General features: G+C 51.8%; 6 protein-coding genes across 6 annotated transcripts; 2 read left to right on the top strand and 4 right to left on the bottom strand.

Annotated features, from left to right (window-relative positions):
• Window positions 1–848: 848 nt before the first annotated feature.
• Window positions 849–2797, bottom strand: COL26b_008596 (uncharacterized protein; the record flags this gene model as incomplete). The annotated part of the gene is made up of 2 exons (XM_053181350.1): window positions 849–2647; window positions 2728–2797. The coding sequence occupies 2 exons, from the start codon at window positions 2795–2797 to the stop codon at window positions 849–851; spliced, it is 1869 nt and encodes a 622-aa protein (XP_053034744.1).
• Window positions 2798–4497: 1700 nt separating this feature from the next.
• COL26b_008595 (uncharacterized protein) lies at window positions 4498–5001 on the top strand (the record flags this gene model as incomplete). The annotated part of the gene is made up of 1 exon (XM_053181349.1): window positions 4498–5001. The coding sequence occupies one exon, from the start codon at window positions 4498–4500 to the stop codon at window positions 4999–5001; it is 504 nt and encodes a 167-aa protein (XP_053034743.1).
• A 57-nt stretch (window positions 5002–5058) lies between these two features.
• COL26b_008594 (uncharacterized protein) lies at window positions 5059–8495 on the bottom strand (the record flags this gene model as incomplete). The annotated part of the gene is given in 5 exon segments (XM_053181348.1): window positions 5059–5469; window positions 5489–5630; window positions 5686–6150; window positions 6207–6490; window positions 7410–8495. 5 exon segments carry the CDS (start codon window positions 8493–8495, stop codon window positions 5059–5061), a joined length of 2388 nt encoding a protein of 795 aa, XP_053034742.1.
• A 6772-nt stretch (window positions 8496–15267) lies between these two features.
• COL26b_008593 (uncharacterized protein) lies at window positions 15268–16035 on the bottom strand (the record flags this gene model as incomplete). The annotated part of the gene is made up of 1 exon (XM_053181347.1): window positions 15268–16035. The coding sequence occupies one exon, from the start codon at window positions 16033–16035 to the stop codon at window positions 15268–15270; it is 768 nt and encodes a 255-aa protein (XP_053034741.1).
• Window positions 16036–17349: 1314 nt separating this feature from the next.
• On the top strand, window positions 17350–18379 carry COL26b_008592 (uncharacterized protein; the record flags this gene model as incomplete). The annotated part of the gene is given in 2 exon segments (XM_053181346.1): window positions 17350–18357; window positions 18371–18379. 2 exon segments carry the CDS (start codon window positions 17350–17352, stop codon window positions 18377–18379), a joined length of 1017 nt encoding a protein of 338 aa, XP_053034740.1.
• Window positions 18380–18600: 221 nt separating this feature from the next.
• On the bottom strand, window positions 18601–19110 carry COL26b_008591 (uncharacterized protein; the record flags this gene model as incomplete). Its single annotated transcript, XM_053181345.1, has 1 exon — window positions 18601–19110. One exon carries the CDS (start codon window positions 19108–19110, stop codon window positions 18601–18603), a length of 510 nt encoding a protein of 169 aa, XP_053034739.1.
• Between the last annotated feature and the right edge of the window lie 1019 nt (window positions 19111–20129).

The raw sequence follows: 20129 nt of genomic DNA, 5'->3' as shown, positions 1-20129 counted from the left end.
TTTCTGGCGGGGCTTTTCTGGGGGGCTCAGTCAGCCAATGACCGAGGTTCTCCCGTGTCATGCACAGCCTCAAGCCGGAGAATCGGTGGCGTCTGGTTCCGCGTAATGCTCACGATGCTTTAGCGCTCCTCCTTAGGCGAATGGTAGCTCCACTCATCTTTATGCCCCCCTGTCCACCCCGCCCTCATGCTGCGGGAGATTTTCTTGGAAGTTTCTGCCAAAAAAAGACCTGACTCTTGCTCCTGCCTGCCCGCGTGTCTGGAATAAGACTCTGAGGTCATAGCTTTCATCAGGTTTTCCCTCGGCGCCCATTGGTGGACTACATAGTACATATCGTTTTACGTTTGCGTGTGCCATGCCAAACGATAAAAAGTCCATTCTCGCAGCCCTTCGCAGTCTCATGTGTACCCAAGGTCAATTTAAGGTCTGGCCATGGTTCGTCCCAGAGACAGCGCGTGTAGCGCGGGACTGTTTCACCCCTCAACGTGGAAATGTTCTAAGCGCCAGCCCGGCTCAAGTTGGCCCCTCCGACCCTGTTTGCGGCCTGTCCCGCAGCCGGCGGATCGTCACTGTCAAGGCTCTTTAGAGAGCCCTCTTCCCAACGACCCAACGGGTTGCAAACCTCGATATCACTTGATTGATAAAGCCGACGTCAGCGGCATCCGAGGATGCCGACGGTGGGATTTCCAAGACGGCGCACCTTCTTCATTATGTCTGTCTTATATGCTCTATCTACTAGCCCTGTTTGCTACTCATAATATTCGTCGTAACATTGCTGTCATGATCTTCGCTGGCCCAGCTTTCTTTTCTCTGTAACCTTATCAAGGCCAGAGCGCACATCGCTTATCTTATCCCGGGAGCCCCAGTCCCAGACCCCTCACGATCCTAACGTCGTCCGCTTGGCGTTCGAGCGCTATCCTCATCTTTTCGTTATACTGTTTTTCTGCCTCTTCAACCCTCGCCTCTTCTTCCGACAGTTGTCTCTCTTCTTCAAAATCGTCTGCTTGGAACCCAGGCTTGCTCGAGAAGCTGACGAGGCCGAGCTTCTCACCGGTCCAGAACAAGATGTCATCATCGTTGACATTGTCCACTCCGGTGCGTGTTTGTGTCGATAAGATCTTTCTGGCAAGATCGTCTGAGCCCGGCATCGACGCGAACAAGGACGGCCGTTCCGAGACTTCGCTATGGCCGATCTTATGCCGCCGTACCTCGGTGAAACCATCTCGTTCAAACCACTTCAAAAGGCCAGAACCGTCAGAAAAGACGATCCGGGTGCCCTGATTCGTCACCGATAGGATCTTGGACTGAGAAGACGTCTGCCGGTTCTTCATGGTAGAGTTCTGCATGAGAGCTGCGGAGGAGTTTCCTTGCGGCGGGCACAAGCCGTACAACTCCAACGATCCTTTGGTATTGTATTCGCCTGCGGCGATGAGAGTACGACCGCCGGCCTTCATCTTGGAGTCCAGGACTTGCTCCAAAGACAGCTCCGCCTTTCGACGTATCTCGCTATCCATCGTTGAGAAAGGATAAGGCAAAGACGCAAGACTTGAAAGCCTGGCCCCGGAGTGAATCGATCCTACAATCGACGGGAACGTGCGTCGATCGTAGTGGAGGATATTGGAAAAACGCCCTGCGACGTAAATGTCATCTGAAAAGGAATGCTCGTCGTTCGGGTTCGGCAGATGCAGGATGCTCAGAGGCGTGGGTTGAGACAGGGGCGCATACACCGGTAGCGGATCCGAATCGAAGGGCGACTCATCCGGAGAATTTACCGCTAGCACATCAATCTTCTCGACGATGTCCCTCGGCGTCCTCACCCTGGCCCTGTAATCGAAAAGATGAATCCCTAGTGATGTCCCAACGGTCAGTGGCAAGCCAGGAGCGGCAGGAGATAGGGCTGTGATGGACCACTCGAACGACTGCTCCGACGCGACTTCGAGACGATTCAGATCGACCTCCCGCAGATGTCCTTGGACAGCAACGAAAGCCCTGCCGGAGAAGTCGTCCACAGCGATGCACTCCGTCACCCCAGTGTCAATCTTCCTAGACCGTCCCATGGTCTGTGGTCCGTCGAGATAGAGCACCCCATCATGGCTTTTCCCGACCATGGCCCCCTTGCGCCCGCGAGACCCCTTCAAGTCCCAAATGCACATGGACCCATCGTCCAGTGGCGATACAGCCAGCAGTTCGTTGCTGCTTTGGTTCGGGCTGTAGAGGGCCATCCCCCTGACGTCTAGCGTATCCTCTTCGTTTCCGTCCCGAATCCTCGGCTGCTGCAGCCAGCTCGTCGCAATGGGCGCATATCGCTGGATGTACTCGTTGTACCAGAAGACCGGCTCAGTCGGAAACGAAGGGTCCCAGTTGGCCATATCCCTCTGCCTGCGCTGTTCCCCCGTCTCTTCATCGTAAAAGTGCTGTGGCGGTTCCGTACCGCTCTGCTCTTGGCTCAGATGCACGGCAGCGCTCAGAAGAGGCTCGTCAATGACGTCGTCGTCGACGATGCGGGATAGGCGGCGGCGACGCTGAATGGACTCCAGAAACGGCGACTCGTCGAATGTCCGTGATCGCCAGTGGCTGTTATCGAGGGAGATCTTTTGCAGCTTTCGGCAGACGAGCTGTAGGCCGGGGAAGTCGTGAGGCTCGAGAACTGGGAAACCCGATTCCGGGCCTTGTCAGCTGCAAAATCTGGGGTGCAGAGCCAAGACGGCGAAGCAGGGCGGAACTTACAAGACAGGACGCGCAGCAGTATCTCGTCCGGAAGCTCGTCGAGCCTCTTCGGAGAGTATCGCGACGCCATTGTGGGTAAGTATGTTGGGGAAGCGTCCGAAGACTCATGCGAAGGGTACTTCTTTTAGCCCTGAGTTTCGGGGTGGCAGAGGGGAGCCCGGACAGGATCCTGGGAGAAGAGTGGAGGGTCGAAGGATGATCCTATCGCTATCGTTATCGGTATTCCTGGCGCCCTAGCCCTTTACAGATTAGTGCAGATCCGGGGGTGGACCGGGTAGAAACGCCTGGACTTTTTGGGTGGGTTGCGCTGTCAAAGCTCCAGTTGTTTTGCTCGTCTCGTGCCGTCCTCTCGCTAATTAAAGGTTGTCGCTTCGTCAACAGCACATGCCAATCTGCTTGCTGCTAGCGGCTCTGTGCTCACCTCACACGTTGCGTTGCAGCTTCCAGAGTTTCCTTCATCGCGATTATCAATGACTGGAATTTTTCATGATCCAGACCGCGGGAAGCGGTGAGTCTCCCCCTCGAATGTCTGAAACAGTACAGCCACGTTCTTTTTTCCTCCAGACAGCAACCGCGGGTACACAACAGGAGGCCAATCCCGCTCGGCTCTTGAAGCCACTGCAACCGTCGAATCCTTGGCAACGAGCCGATTCCGCATTCCCGTCGTACCTCCACAGCCTGATTTTCCACCGCGACTTGTTTCTACCTTATTGGGCTGCGATTTGTTGATACCAGGGTCTTTGTGTTACCCAGCCTGCAAGAGAGTGTCCTTTGAACGTGAGCGATGTTTGCGCGGCAATGCCATGCTTGCGATCCCTTTCGTTGAGTGGACGAAGTATTCCATGGTTGAAGTCGTTGGTTCAGAATGCGCCTGCAAGGCAACGAGCATCGGCAACATTGACGGGCCAAATGTTGTGAGGGCAACATGTCTCCTGCGGCTGTTGCAGTACGAAACTCCAGTCACAAGAAGAGAAGCCTCTAAGCTTACTCCAAGATCCAGATAGACTGAAGTCTAGCCAGACCAGCTTCTGGCAGAGAAGAGGGATGGTTACATGTCGGGCAGTCACATTTCGATTTCGTTTCTATCTTCTCTCTCGTTGTCTTCGTCGCCCTGCTTCTCGTTGTCCCTCCCGCAAATATCTCCATCTCGATATTTACGTTCTCTCCATTCACCTTGCTGAGGTGTCTCACGATCCCCGATGGACCTCTATAAACTCCGATCATATACCTGCCGAGAAGATCATAGCTGGGACGATCTGCAGCAACCTTGATGATAATCATGACCGCGTGAACATGAGTCCTAGAAAGCTTGAGCCACCCGCATGGTCCCGTTATGGCCACGCGATCCAGTCTCTGGGGAAAGACGAACTGAACCGAGTGATTCAGAGCCTATGTGTTTATCCATGTCCCCACGTTATTTATACTAAGGCAATTCGAAGTGGCGCAACGGCGAACCTTCTCTCTCTGCGACATCGCAAACACGTTCTTCTTCGTTTCGTCACCAAAGCCAGCCAGAGTTCGACTCCTCTATCGCCCGACAACATGAGCAGCCCAACAAATTCACAAAATCCGTCGACGCCACCAACACACGACAGGGCCAGAGATCAATATCGGCACTCCCAGACAATGACAAAACCGGAAGTCTTCTTTTACGCAGAGAGATTGACCGAACTGACCAGGCTCAAGTGCTTCCATGGACACCTAACCCCCGTATCCAGGGGCTACCCTCGTCCTGCCTCCTGCCCAAGGTGCTACTACCTTGTCCAAGACATGGCGGAGTTATTCTACCAGACGTGTCCTGGCGATTGGCAGGGCGACGGCGCCTTCCTCAAAGAATGCCTCAAGGCCGCCGCATGGGGAAATACAAATCCAGACGTCACCATCGACATTGGCGCTTTCGTCTCGTACCGTTGGAAGCTGATACTCCTGGCCGACCAATTGATTAAGGATCTCGGTCTGCCCGTCCCCGGCAACCAGATGTGCGCGATGTGGAACGAATACGTGTGGCGAGGGGGGGTTCTACACAATTTGGAGGGCTTTTGGGAGAAGTATCATTGGGTGTGGGACATCTTCGCCCACGACCATCGCATGCCTGAAGCTTCCCCCGAGCAGGGCCCTGACTTTGAGCGCTTCCGCCGGTACCTGGCTGCGTCTGTTATGCAAGCGGACCTGCCGTTCAAGCCAACTCTGGCCATGATTGATCGAGTCGTGGACTACGTCGGACGCGCGAAGAATGGTGATGCCGACTTTCGGCTACGCTGGCAAAGATTTTGATATTGATCAAGAACAGTAGCAAGTTGGCTCCGTTCACCATGCTTACCGGAACACGTTCTATGCAATCGGGCCGTCCTCCTCCCGTCTCTCGCTCTTCCGGAAGCAAATCATTAGGCCCAGGTCGTAGACCACCTTAAGGCATCCGGCACTCACGAAGGCCACCCAGAAGAGGTTACGATCCACCAGCACTCCAACGCCGAGGGGACCTACACTCTGCGCAGCCGTCTTGAGGACATTGACAAGTCCCATCACTGTGGTTCGTTCCTTGGGTTTCAGTATTCCGGCTACGAAGGCTGCCCTGGGTGCCACATCCATGGACTGGGTTAAAGCCCGCAGAATCAAGAGAACTATCGCAGCGTTGACGGATTGCGGCAAAGGTAGGAGGGCAGTGAATACTGCGGAGGGGAGGTGGGTGAACACCATCGTCTGGTTTGGCTTGTAAGCTTGGAGTTTCTGGGAGGAGTCTTCCTGGGAGCTTGATACTTACGTTGAGGTTACCGATACGCTTCGCCAGAGAGGATGCAACCAAGGTGGTTACCACAGCTAGAAAGCTGCATACGAAGAACATGGATCCGAGAAGGCCGTTGTCCATGTCAAACTTCCACCGGAAGAAGAAGGCAATCCAGGATCTAGGAACACTCAGTTAGCTTCTTATTGACAGCCGAATAGACAAAGTTCACATACTGTGGTGTAAGACTCGAAGCAAAGGAGTCGAGTGCGAAGAGGAGACACAGCGGTATAACGACCGGAAAGCTGCTCTTCTGAATGCCGGGCACCAGCTTTCGCCTCCAGCCCGCGGTCTCAACCTGTGACTCAGCTCTCTCTGCGCCGAGGATGGGCCTTGTCTCGTCTTCGTCATGAGCTTCGGGTTCCGCCTCGGAGTCGCGGCTGAGCAGCAGGACTAGCGCGAGCTTGAATACACCCAACGTCGAATACCCGTAGAAGACTGCTCGATATGCGGCTTCGTCGCTCCAGCCGGAATTACTAGTTAGCGACTGAGCTGTCCAGCCACTCGTCATGGCTCCAACTGCCGTCCCGGCTGCTCCCACGAGGCTGTACCATGCATACACATCGCTTCTGTCATTGGCAGTGGCCAGATGGGCTACGATACTCTCCTCGACAGCACGGAATGGACCAATCTCATTGCCTCTGTGTCAAAGATCAGCTTGTTATTCAAAGAGTCTGAAAACAAAATAGAATCATACCCGGGGCTGATGACTCCAAAGACCGCCGCAGCCAACAAGATCCAGAAGCTGCCACACAACCCGAACGCGACACCGCTGGCGACCATAAGCGCTGCCCCGAACGCCAAGACGAGTCTCCGACCAACCCCATCGGCGCAAGAAGTGAGAACCAGGCTGATGCAAGTATCGCCAACAAGAGTCAATGCCATGAACAGACCAATTCGCGTGGCCGAGAAGCCTAGGAGTTCGAGGTATGCGACCAGATGCAGGGTGGTCGCGCCGTACGCGAACATGCGGATAAAGCGCTGGAGACATATCAACTTGACGTCTGTGTGACACCTACAAAGACTTTGCAGTCCACTCTCGGCAAAGCCGCGGGAAAAAAGTTGGCGGAACATCTTTTGGATGCTGAATTGAGGGTGTGACTTGGGGAAGAAATGCGCCTGTCAGGCCGGCAGGGCGAACTTTGAAGGACGCGCGATGAAGTGGGTCGCGGATTTGATGTTTCCGCATTATCGAGAGATAGGGCGCAGATGACATACATATTTAAATCCGACCAATTCCACCTGAAAATAACTCTCTATAAGTCCCAGTTCAATTGTGAGTAGTCTGTCCTGCGATAATTTGAGGCGGATGGGCTCGGCAAAATTGTGCATAGGCTCTCACAATGTAGAGACTAGCGTATTACATACATATGGAGCCTGGAAAAGTCCTGCCTTTTGCTAGACATGCTGTGACAGTGGCCACTTCGGCCATGTTCTGCAGGAGATACGTACAGTGAGAAGAGATAATGGAGATAATCGCTAATTACAGGAATGATGGAGATGGCGATGGGCCGGGAGACCTTAACGACGGTCACAACCAAAGAGAAGGGCAATCAATCTACACAGCATGGCTGGCAAACTCTTTTGATGCGTATTTCCAACTACCTTAGAAAACGTGATCCGGGGTTTCTACGGAGTTGAAGTATTTGTCAGATATGTCTACCTAACTTACATGAGGTATAATGCAAACAGGACCCTGTTAATTGCCATGACGAAGGTCCATACTGGCGGCATCCTGATCCGAAATTCGAACATGACTTGGTCGTCTCTGATGACTCTCAAAATGACTGCCGTACGGTTTATGGGCTAGAAGTCCCGGAGAAAGGCCTTGAGTTGCTGCCGCATCCAACAGTTTCCCGTTCGCAACTGGTTCCATACGCGAGCCGCTCCTGCTCTGTACCTCTGGGTTCACACGGTCGATCGCGATACCCCGATCCGCAACGACCTTGCCACCCGTGGCTGTAGACATGGGTATGCTAGTAAGGTCGATGTCATCTGTTCCAATTGCTTTCAATATTAACATCAACCATCTGATCAGAGCTAGAATCATAACCTCGGGAATTCGCCAGACTATTTGCTTTGAGTCGGTTGATTTGGTCGAGATAGTGTCGTTACTATCGTTGACCAGGGTCTCATCTCCGCTGGACGAGTTGCCGCTACATTCTGGCCGAGAAATCTTAAAAGCTGGCGGCCGTTGACTTTCTTGTAGCAGAAACTCCTTCAGCTCGTTGATACCTTCATCCGAGGCTTCCTCCAAGCCGTTCAAAATGGTCTCGTCTGCATCGGGTAATGCGTCCGAGGCTATCTGCTCAAAAGTTGCCTGAGTAGGTCCTGGCATCTCTACGGGGATCGCCTCAAGATTTATCCTCTGCATATCCATGTTGAGACCAAATGCCAATTGGTCAAGCTTCTCGTTGAAGTCGTTTCGCGCTGTGGAGAGATCGATTTGAGTGACCATGACGTTATCTTTGTCGCCGGATCTCGAGCGAATTCTAAAACGTTGCTTCCCTCGTTGGGTAGTGCTCTTGAGGCGGCCCTCGATCTCGACGCACATGTTAACTGGCCTCCCGCTGTGTTCGAACGCAAAAGCTGTGTAAAATACGTGATTGTGTAGCGGCTTGTTCTCGGTGTCGTTTTCTGTAAGCTCCCATTCGAGACACCGTAAACCTATGCCGTCCTTAGCTCTTTTCTGTGTTCCTTTGAAGATCCAGCTGTCAAAGTATTGACGAGTAACATTTCGGCGAGTTCCCATCCCACCCAGTTCAATCATACCGCCAGCTCCTATGGTGGGTTGAAATGCCCTCTCGTTGGTTTCGAGGCTCACGCCCTGAGGGCCGTAAATGGCGTGAGGCCCAAAGTACTCCGTGACTTGCACAGCGTGTTCCGAATCCAAGGATGTCTGGATAGGCTTCCTACGACTGAACCTGCCATTGGGAACAGGCACATCTTCGTTTAGTGTGATGAGAATGTTGGCGTTGCTGAGCATGTGTTCCGGGGGTTGCTTGAAAGAGATGTCGATGTACACGATGCCCGCTAGGTTCCGATCTGGCCCAAGCACTCCCCATCGCGCCTTTCTCCAACGATAATTGCACTCGATCTCGACTTTCCCAATGCTGCTCGATCCCAACAATAGATGAGATCCAACAGCTGCTTCTTCATTGAACCGTTCGAAGTCGGACCGGCCGAAACGACGAATCCTCAGCCCAGGCCGGGCCTGACTGCGTCTGACGTCCGATTTCGGTTCAATGGCAACATCTGCCAATCTTGGAGCGCGTGCTTGCCGTTCATGCTCGCTCTGACGACGACTCTCACTGATGCTGTGTTTACTTCTCTTCGCTGCCTTGTGGGCAGGGATCGGAGGGTCAGGGTCGCCATAGCCGCCCTTATAATACGCTCTAGCGGGAATTTCATCTCCTGTCATTTTGTGCTTTGAGATAGCTGTCAGGTTGTCAACGATCTGATTGATGAAGAGAAATGTCGAGTTCGGGAATGTCTGAGGCAAGTTCATCTAGGCTCTTAGGTTTCTCAACCGTTGGTGTTAGGAGCCCTCGATGTGATACTAGGTATGCACAACAAGTGGCGGAGGCCTGCATGCGAGACGCTCTTCGCTCATTTGGGAAGCAACTCCCTACCCTTGCTTGCATGAAGCTTTACCGAGACTGGACGTCGGCTATCAAAGCCTTGTCTTGGACACCACTCCAGCCGCTGGCGAAGACGTTGCATCCACTGACCTCGAAAACCAGCTTGGCCCTGAAGTGGCTGGGGCAGCACAGCCTGCCGATTGTGAGGTAAGCTGCATACACAGCTAGGCGCAGTCCGAACACATGCAGATTGGGTATTCCCATACAATTCGTGTCATTTTCTTTCCAGAGATCTATCTGTCTGCCTATACAAGACACCAGGTGATTTACCGCGTTTGAGACTGCTCCCTTCGTCGTAGTTCGCTCCACATACATCAGTCTTTGTGCTGCGAGGCACTCGCCTTCGAAGCCAACATGCAACACAACTTACAGGGCCCCCCGCGGGAAAAGAGAATCGAAGCATCACTCGATGAAAACGAGCAATTGAATCCACTTCCTATGAGATCACGATCGGCACAAGGTCACAACACACCAAAACCCCTCGAAAAATTATCACCACCAGACATGTCCTTTCTCAACAACGACCAACATCATCAGAAACATCTTCCTGTTGCAGTTTCAACAGAGCAGCCCAGTCCACGTCATAACAATCAACAACAATTTCGAACCGAAAAAGGTATTTCACGAGCACTCGGCGAGGCATATGCTGCAAGAGAGCAAAGCTTACAAAACCTTCGAGAGCCTTGGAAGACACAAGAATATGACATAAACGAAGAAGACAAGGCAGCTGTAGAGACGAGACGCGCCGAGCTCTCCCTAGATCTAGAACGGGCGCAAAAAGAATCTGACTTTGGGGGTGACCGGAGGGTCTCTCTTCTTAAAGGTCAAACGGGATTCTCTCGGCCATACATTTCAACCGAAAACCACGCACCGAATTCCTTTAGCTGGAGGCCCCCAAGAATAATCAATGAAGCGCCTTCACAGCCAGAGCCCAGGCCACAGAGCCCACCACGACCCAGAAGACGGCCGGTGCCAGTCCAAGAACAAGAAGTGGCATGGAAAAGACGCAGCATGAAATCCGAGAAAGAACTCCATACCAGCAAGCCTTCCTCTACCGCGGATGTCTATGTCGACCCCAAGGCTCGTCGAGATATCACTTTGCATTTGGATCTGGATGTGACCAAAGATGTAGAAGAAGAACTCGAAGAGTTCTCAAAGCTCAGAAGAATTGGACATTTCAAGGCGGCAAAGCGATATTTCGAGGAGCATCTCAAAAGCTGCATCGACAACGCATACGTCTTGGATCAATATGGTCAATTCTTGTTGGAAACTTCAGACGTCCATACGCTCAACAAATTGGTGAGGGAGTACCCTGCAGTAGATTCAGATACTGCTGCATCAGCGAACTGGTCCCTTATTTGTGAGCGAGCCCTTCAATATGATGACAATATTTGCCCGCAAGGTAAATGGCGAAAGACACCAAGCCTTCGGAGCTTGCTTAGAAACTGGCCAGACCTGGACTCTACTGAAGTAAGTTCACTGTCGTACGCTTGGATCAAGATTGTCTAACCAGTGTTCAGTTGCAATGTCTCATCAATGACCTGCGTGTTGTCAGATACGCAGGCTCCACAATGGAGCATACCGCAAGAGAATATGGCGAGTTGTATGCACATCTCCGGCATGAAGATCGCATTTGGGACTTTAGAGACCTGTGTTACGGGCTTTTTGCCGCTAAGTCGCTCGAGGAAACGATTCACTACCTTTTTAACAAACACTTATCCTTGGAGAACGAAAACGCGCAAGGGGTTATCCGAGTGATTCAAGAACACTGGAAAGGTTCTGCCGAAGATGAGGTGACATCCTTAGCTTTGCTGGATATCTTCACATTGTTCACCATGTGGGCCCTGGACGCTGCCAGTATTCGGTATGAAGATTCACTGGACGACTCAGAGGAGCTTCAGACCGCCAAGATGTACCTAAAAATTGCTCATCACTACGCCACTGAAGTCCTGCGCCAAAACCCTCTCAACCTGAAGTCTAGACCCTACCTCCAGTGGGTTGTTGCCAAAGTCCTCGTGGAGACCAACACTACGGCCCGCTGCGGACAAGCTGCCCTTGCGAAGTATCTATCTAATCTAAGAGGGGAGATGATGGTCAGCTCAGGGGCTTTTCGTGGACTGCTTGCTTACAGCAGCTGGAATACTCATCCCCGAATCCCGATGTACATTTGGTCGACTTGTGCAACTTATGGCGCTTCGTAGGGAATCGGTCGGGTCTGCTGAGGGCTTATCTTAATCGATACATCTTGAAGCGATCGCCAAGCGCTAGCAACGATTTGAGAAGTGAACTTCTAGAGTTCGGGGATTCTGAGTGTGACGTCTACTTACAGAAAACTAGATTCATGATTCTTCGCGCACTGTCAACCAGGTCGTACGAAAAGACGGTGTATCTCAACAGAGCGCAAGACCTGGAATATGATACAGTTCTGAGCTCGTCTACCAGAGGGATATCATTACTGCGCCGGGAAAGGATATATGCAACTACAAACAACGGTCAACAAGCAATCGGTTCCTCTGGAGAATCTTCCTCGGGCGATTTTGCTCCCAGCGATGATGATGACACCAATCAAAATGGCCCGTGGTCTGTTAGACTTCAGAGGTCAAGCCTAGATAACGTCGTCGAAAGGCCAAAGCCGGACGAAGAAACAACTGCCTTGAAGAAAGAAGTCACATGGTTGGAGGAACAGCTTGAAATAGTGAAAGGGATGCTAGCAATTGCTTTGAAAAGGGCTCACCACGCCGAATTGATGTCCTCACAGCCTGCGGTAAACACCTTGCCCAAAGAGCGTGACTCTATGGAAAAGACCAAGGACTTTGAGCCCGGAAGAAAAGACATTCTTGGTTCTGACAGTCGAAGAACTACGAAAGAGTCCGGAGGCGAGGAAGATATCATAAACTTGGTCGACAACCAGGACAAGCAACGGCGTGGGGAAGAGGAAAATGGTTAGTAAATGGCATCCGACCTTGCTTTGAAACCCCTAGTAATCGAAAAATGATTTGACTAAAGGCTTTCTAGCAGAATACTTAGACGATCCGGATGCCGGTGGGGTTGAGGTTGAGAGACTCGAACCTCAAGTCTATGGCAAGGAAGGGAAGCAGCAAGATGTGCAAAGTATGGGTTCGCAAGATGGGAATCATGAAGCCTCCCCTAGGCTCACTCACGAGAATTCGGATGGTCCACGGTGGATAAGATGACTTGATTTCCATACGACTTGTCGCGCTCTTTAACCTGTAGACCTATAATCTCATAATTTACCGCTCACACGTTATTCGACACACTCGCCTGCACCCCTTAGGTAGCCCCTTTCCGCAGTCGTAAGTTTCATCATCCTAGCCCGAATCCATAGGGAGATGATAAGTATGACAACCTCATCGCAGAAGCCGATGTCGTAATTATCCAAAGGACTTATCAAGAATTTGGGAGCAAGCGGGGTTTTCTCGTCACCCTCGCCTGGAGTTTGACTCTTGTAGTCATGGATTCAGCAGGGTCGGAAAGTTCAAAGGTTGCTGAAGCTGTGAAGGCAGGCAAAGGCAAGACAATTACTTCCAAAAGCTCGACCAAACATGTGATCATCAATTGCACAATCATCACGGCGCGATGAGATACTGTAGGAAAGTTGGGTTGAGGCGAAACATGAGGATCGCCTTGAAAGCCGCTTCGGAAGGAAGCGATGCCCACGTGCTGCAATGCAACCAACTCGTTTAGCTTTATTTGAGCCATCTTCGCCGAAGCTTTCCCAGGGGACACATCCAAGGATGTATCAATGGCTCTAGTTGTTTTTTGCCGTTATAAGATGACCCGAAGAAACCCCAGCATCGTCCAGCGGTGAGAAACCGAATGCGAGTTAAAAACACCATTGGTAGGCAATTCTCCACACTTGGTGAGGTTCCCCTCATAGTCGCGATAGCTGCAGCCGAACTGGCGAGTCACAACCCCAGTAAATTGCCTCAGTCAACTGCCGATAGGAATTTTTGCCGGGAAACGTCTTCCATAATGGCAGTTGCCAGTGAGAGACAAAAGAGACAATTTTGTTGATTTAAGAGGTGAGATTCCGCTCATGAATAGTAATGTTTTCCTACGAAACCTTCATTTCAATATTCAGATGGTTGTTTGACAAGATGCGGTCCACTGCTGGTTTGCTACAGACGCTTTCACTTTGCACGATAGTTGCAGGTGGCGCTTCGCAGGAGCCGTCAGCACAGCTCAAGAATGGCACCTATGTGGGCCGGTATTCTGCAGAATACAATCAAGACTTCTTCCTCGGCATACCCTACGCGCAGCCTCCCATTGGGGACCTGCGGTTTCGGCAAGCGCAATCTTTGAACGAAACTTGGGAGGGCACACGCAAAGCTTTCAACTACTCGTCGTTATGCGTTGGATACGGTGTATTTCTTCCCACTTACCTACATGTTGGAAATCATGATGGCTGATAAGAGCGTATCTAGCTCGACCAAACGTTCTACAGTCAGTCAGAAGATTGCCTTACACTCAACGTCGTGCGCCCTTCGGGCTACTCTGAAAGCACTCTTCCAGTCGGTTTATGGATTCATGGAGGTGGCTTCACCAATGGCGGTGGCGGTGACCAACGCTACAACCTCTCGTTTCTCGTAGACCAATCCGTCAAGATCGGGAAGCCATTCATTGGCGTCTCAATCAACTACCGCCTACACGCATGGGGTATGTCCTGCACAAGGTATCCACCGAAAACCCAATCCCTAGGCCTTTGCTAATGCGCGGCCGTTTGCAGGCTTCTTGAATTCCAACGAATTTGTTAGCGAGGGTTTGACGAACATCGGCTTGAGGGATCAACGCCTCGCAATGCATTGGGTGCAAGAGAACATCGCGGCATTCGGAGGCGACAGTACTGAAGTCACCATATTCGGAGAATCGGCTGGTGGTGCAAGTGTCGGTTTGCATTTGACTGCGTACGCCGGGAGAAACGACAGCCTCTTTCGAGCGGCGATACTGCAGTCTGGGAATCCCATTTTCTACGCAGCCCAGAACGGAAACAATGTCTACCAGTCCCAATTCGACGAAGTTGTTGCGGAGACAGGGTGCAACGGCACGTCAGACAGTGTACAATGCTTGCGGCAAGTTTCCTTCGAACAGCTGAACGCCACTTTGGGTGACTTGTACTTGGCGCACGGAAACCTGGGCCCGATCATTGATGGAGATATCGTTCAAAACTACGGCAGCGTACACCTACAGCGCGGTGAGTTTGTACGTGTACCAATCATCACCGGCGCGAACAGTGATGAAGGGGCCTCTCTCGGCCCGCAAGGCATCAACACCACTGAAGATTTTAAGGCCACGCTCGCGATCCTTCCATCGTCTTTTCAGGATGAGATCTTACAGGCGTATCCTGACGATCTCTCAGTGAATGTGGTCGCAAGTCTCGGGCAAAAGCGCCCCGGACCACCGTATGGAGCGCAATTCCGCCGTAGCGCTTCATACTGGGGCGATGTCTACTTCATCGCTGCACGTCGACAGACAGCCACGACATGGGCTAGTAACGGACTAGCCGCCTACTCATATCGTTTCAACACTATTCCGCATGGTGTCCCGCCTGAAGTTGGCGCAGGTCACTTCAAAGAGATCGGATATATGTTTCGCAACTACCTAGGAGCTGGGTACAGGCCCGACATATTGCCATTTGATGGGATGCCAGAGAGTCACTTTGAACTGGCAGAATTTATGTCGAGCAGTTGGGCAAGTTTCATTAGCGACCTTGATCCAAATGCCTGGTCAGGCAGGCCGGCGGATGTGGATGCTTGGCCGAGATACGCCGTTGAGAGCCCGACGAATCTCGTTTTCGATGCCAATGTCACAAGCCATACAGAGGTAGATGGCTTTCGAAAGGAGGGCATTGAATTGATCAATCAGCATGCATTGGAGGTATATCATCGGTAGCTTGAGAAAACTAGAAGTTTCAAGTAGAGCTTTCTTGTTGAGGCTTTCGGCCAAATTTGACTCAAGTGCCGTGGAGAATACTAGCCTATTTCGTCAACAGACTATTCATTCCTTGAAGCTTAACGTAAACACTGGGCTCGAGATTGCTTGACTTCGATTCTTGACAGGAACAACGAATGCGGAGTGACAGTTGATAGGCTAGAGTTTCTACTGCTTCGCAGACTCTTTCAAGTCACTACGCTCCTTGATCAAGTTAGCCATGACCTGGCCTCCCTCAGAGTCTAGGCTCTGGAATCCACGGATGACTCCTTCCCTATCACCTTTCCGCATCTCCTGGCTCATCTTGAACTTCCCCTCTAAACGTTCAATCACAATCTCAATGCCAATGATGTTCTTCTTCATCAGCTCGATGTACCGCTCAGGGGCGTCCGCCACCTTCCACGGTCCGGGTCTGTCCCCCTTCCCCGTATAATCCATGACCGAAGTCTCCGTGTGCCTCGAGAGATCGTCGATCTGCTTCGAAAGAAAGCTTGACGCTGTGTCTGACTTGGAGTCAAAGTGGATGGTGGCGCGACCGTACGCTTGGACAGCGGCGTAGTTCCACGTAGGAACAACCTTGGCGGTCGTGGGCTTGGTCTCGGTGTAGAACTTGGGCGTGACGTAGTGATGAGGCGCGGCGGTGAAGAGGACGAGGACTTCTTGGTCAAGCGTGGTTGAGGAATCGTTGGAGGATTGGACGGCTTCGATCATTGCCTTGCTTTGGGGGTTTTGGCGAGCCAAGTGTCCCCTCAGCCGACCCAGCTCTTCATCGTCTGACTCATCGTCAACGTCCAGGACGAAAGGAACGTGGCTAGCTAGGATGAGAGGATGGTTGTCGGAAGGGATGGCGGTTGTGAGGACGCCGAGAGGGTAGTCGCGGATCAGTTGTCGCAGGACAGGAATGCGCGCTTCCGCGTGAGCTGATGAAATGAACATGATTGTAAGTTTTCTAAAGAACTACCGGATAATTTTGAGTGTAGAAATGTGCCAATACTCAGGGGCTTACATGTCTTTTAAACTCTGCCAAGGTTGTTGAAGGCCTCAATTCTGCTTTGTGAATCATTCGTAATTAGAAGCCTATGACTCGACGGCCCAAGTACATCTGCCAATGCTGCCCAGAAGGAATTGATATGATGTAAGAAGAATCGCCGCGGTCCCAGCACATGCATCCATGAAGTCCCGGCCCGACGTGGAGTGCGTGTAGGCCGATGAAGACCCATACCTGCCGCCGCCGGCCGGCGGCGGGGGTAACCGCTCAATTTTACGGAAGAACCGAATGAGTCGACTCCGTAATCTGCCGTCTCACTTCTACTGATTTGATTTACCGGTCACTAACTTTAGTTCCCGGGCATGGATTACGCTTGAAATTAGCTTCTCCGCGGAGCCATAGCGGTAAAGCCGCCGTGTCCCGCCTGCTTCCGCCCGGCCTACAGCTTGCATAACGCCGGAGACTCATGTAGTGCGTACGCCCTATGTGTGGGGCAAATGCGAGCAACAGCGCAGGCCATAACTCTTGTCTAGTTATTAGAGACCAATCAGTCGTGAGGCCTCAAAGCTTAAATGGATGTAATCGCCTATCAGAGGCTGTGAAGTCATAGGGGCGTTAATGACACAAGATTATGTCTGTTAGGATGATAGTGGGACGTGATGTGACTAAACAAAACGTTGGGCTTTCCTAGCTTTCCTATCCATCGGACTACTCTCGCTCTCCGACCAATGCCGAGAAGCATACGCCCATGATGCTCTTCAAAGTACAACACGCAACACTTAACGTAAGTTGCAATATCAATCACGGCGTCTAAACCCAATGTATTCAATGTGGAGTCAGAGCTCGGCCAAAAACGCAGAGTGACTCACATAGCTCCGAGGTTTTGCTTGCATGCGGTGACAACCGTTCCGCAAGGGTTTCTCATCTTCAGCCAATGACTCTCTGAGACAATGGAATTTGAACGAAAATTTCCAATGATGCCGGGCTTTCAAAGTGATCCTTGCTCGCCGGCGGCCAAACGGCTCGACTGTGACATTACTCCGCAAAGATGAGTTGTCGAACAACCTCCCCATGAGACCTCGTACTGACTACGAGCCTTGAGGTACTAAGATAAAGCTGTAAAAGGCTCAGAGAGTACAGAATACACAAATTCCACCATTCATCACTCGGTTATTTCTAGGCTTCGTTTCTCGCCCTACCCATACACCAAAACGACCTCGTTCTGATCCTCACATCTTGGCTCTGAGCTGTGTGAAGACATAATGACGCGATCCGAGTTGCAAGACGACTGTATTTTCTCCGACCGAGGCGGCATAATCGAAAACACCCACCGCATCCATGCTGCAGTCACTGATGCCAGCGGCAACCTCCTGTACGCCGTGGGCAACCCGTCACGCATGACACTCGCGCGCTCAGCCGCGAAGCCAGTTCAAATACTTGCTCTCCTCGAGGTGGAAGGCTTCGATAAGTTTGGATTCGACGATGCGGATCTCGCGCTTATGTGCTCATCACACAGCAGCGAGGAACGCCATGTTCAGCGAGGGCGTTCGATGCTTGCCAAGATCCAGGCCGAAGAGCAACAGATGCGTTGCGGTGGCCACGCGGCTATGTCTGAGGTTGTCAACAAGGAATGGATTAGGCAAGGTTTTGTTCCCGGCCCTCTTTGCAACAATTGCTCTGCAAAACATATTGCCATGCTTGCGGGCGCCAAAGCACTTGGCAATGATGAAGAGTACCACTTGCCCCAGCACGAAGTCCAGAAACGTGTCAGACGCACCTTCGATGAGCTGAGCGGTCTGAGTGCGGGCGAGATCAAATGGGGAACTGACGGTTGCAATCTTCCCGCACCGGCTCTACCTCTCAGCAATATCAGTCATGTCTATGCGGTCCTCGCGGACGCGGCTGACCTAGTTGCTCGCGATAGCTCCTCGGTCAGCCAGAGAACTAGACACTTGGCAAAGATGTATGAAGTTATGTGGTGCTTCCCAGAGATGGTTGGAGGAGAGGGACGCTTCTGTACAGAGCTGATGCTCAAGTACGACGGCGCGGTCGTTGGCAAGTTAGGGGCGGATGGCTGTTACGGTGTTGCCGTAAGAGAATCGGACGATACTCGGCGGCTGGGAGCAACCTCTAGCATCGGAATTGCCGTGAAGGTTGAGGATGGCAGCGAAGAGATTCTTTATGTTGCTGTGACAGAAATACTGAAGCAGCTTGGTATTGGTTCAGAAGAGAAGAGACAGGCACTTGCGAGCTTCCAAGACCTTCAGCGAGTAAACACTGCAGGCGTTGTAACGGGGAAAGTATCTTGCTCTTTTAGAGTGCGAAAAGCTGAGAATTAGGAAGAATAGATATACGTAGACTATTCAGTCGGGCATTCCAGAGGTTGTGTTTGTCTCGGTAGGAGCCAAATCCACACCGCCTCTCTCGAAAACCACGGTCTGAAGACCATTCGTTGACGGATGACACGACATGCAGCGCAGAACCCCTTTCAGCGGCACCGAAGATTCAGCATCTCAAGCAAGATCCAGATCAGGAGATTCCTTTGGGTCTTCGTAGAAAACGCCACCGAGTTCTTTGATCAAATGACACCGCTCTTCCATATCCTTCGCCAGCTTGATAATCCCCGTCCCCATCTTGATCGCTTCTATTCGAGGTTTCGTAAGCACCCAGACACCGCCGTTCGCGGGCCATCCGACAATGATGACTGGGTCTTGCAAATGCGTCTTTTCCTTCGCCCCAAAGAGCTCAGCAACGGCAAGAGCCTGGTCACTCTTCCACCAAGTCGCGCCCAGCTTGCGCATTCTTTCACAATGGGCGTCCTCTTCCTCTTGATCATCCGAGCGTCGAGAGGGCTTGAAGCGATCCACTTCGAGAAAATCAAGCTCAAGGCGGACGCAGTCCCTGAGAACGTATGTGCCGCCCTTGCTTGGCCAACCTTGGACCCTTGCCCCCGGGCCCAGGCCGAATGATGACCGCACCTTAGTGCTTTCGGGATCCAACTCAATGTAAGTTTCTCCACCCATATTGTAGGTGTAGTCTTCCTGACGAAGGATATGGTCCGGAATACTGTTTTTGGCACCCATAGCCCAAATTTCAAATGAACGAGTCTTTTGAAAAAAGTACTTGGAGGACAAGAAAAAGCACGCCCCTAGCGAGGCGGCGATAATCGTACTGAGAAGTATGACTGATATGTGCATTCGTGGAAATGAAGATTGGCGTGAGGCTTTTCGGACTCTCTCTTCTGACATGATGCTCAGAGGCTGGCTGTTGCCTGGTTGTTGGGAAAATGTTGCTCAAGTGGAATGTCGGTGTATCGGCTGTTGGTTCCCTTGCCAAGATGCCACAAAGGTGCAATGCCCCCTTTTCTCCTCTCACCCCCGTTTAGGAGGCTTTCGGATAGCAGCAATGCAGCGATTATCACAGGATAATGCGTTTTCGACCGGAATTTTCATTTCGGTAGTATACAGTCATAGTGCTTTCCAAATAAACTTGCATTTCAACCATACTATTGTCAGCGAGCAGTGATAGCAACGCGACCGTCCACTTGAGACTCTATTTGGCCAATCGCAGTGTAGTAAACGAACTCGCTAAACTGCAGGAATCCGATTGATCAAAAGAACCATCGCTGCGCACTTGAGCCAATCTTGGAGACGGAAAGAGATTGATGCCTCGTAACAAATCAAAGGCCATGCTACTCTGACAAGCGGGGCATGGACGTGGCACAACGCTTCAGTCAAACAAGGCTGGGCCTGAATGCCCAATTCTTACTCATACATACCTTTCATCTCTGCCCAAAAGCTCGGGCATGAGTCTGTCTCTTCCATCAAGCTCGAGCAATCAGGCTCTGTCCCGTCGGCCACCAAACCGTGGTGACAGAGCCGACCCAGCAACGGGCCTCGAAATCGCTTTGTCACAATTCGGAGCGGTCCTTACGGATGATGAGCGCAAGAGGCTCCAGGCGCAAAAGTCTGGATTCGATGACGCGAACGCCGCATCCAAGTTCACCTTAGAATTGGATGAACTAGACCCGGTGCGGAGAGGC

The sequence above is a fragment of the Colletotrichum chrysophilum genome (assembly GCF_026319265.1).
Source record: "Colletotrichum chrysophilum strain AFK26 chromosome Unknown scaffold_76, whole genome shotgun sequence".
In the NCBI taxonomy this organism is placed as follows: Eukaryota; Fungi; Ascomycota; class Sordariomycetes; order Glomerellales; family Glomerellaceae; genus Colletotrichum; species Colletotrichum chrysophilum.
The sequence above is the reverse complement of the archived record's forward strand: the minus strand, read 5'-3'. Positions and strand labels throughout refer to the sequence as shown.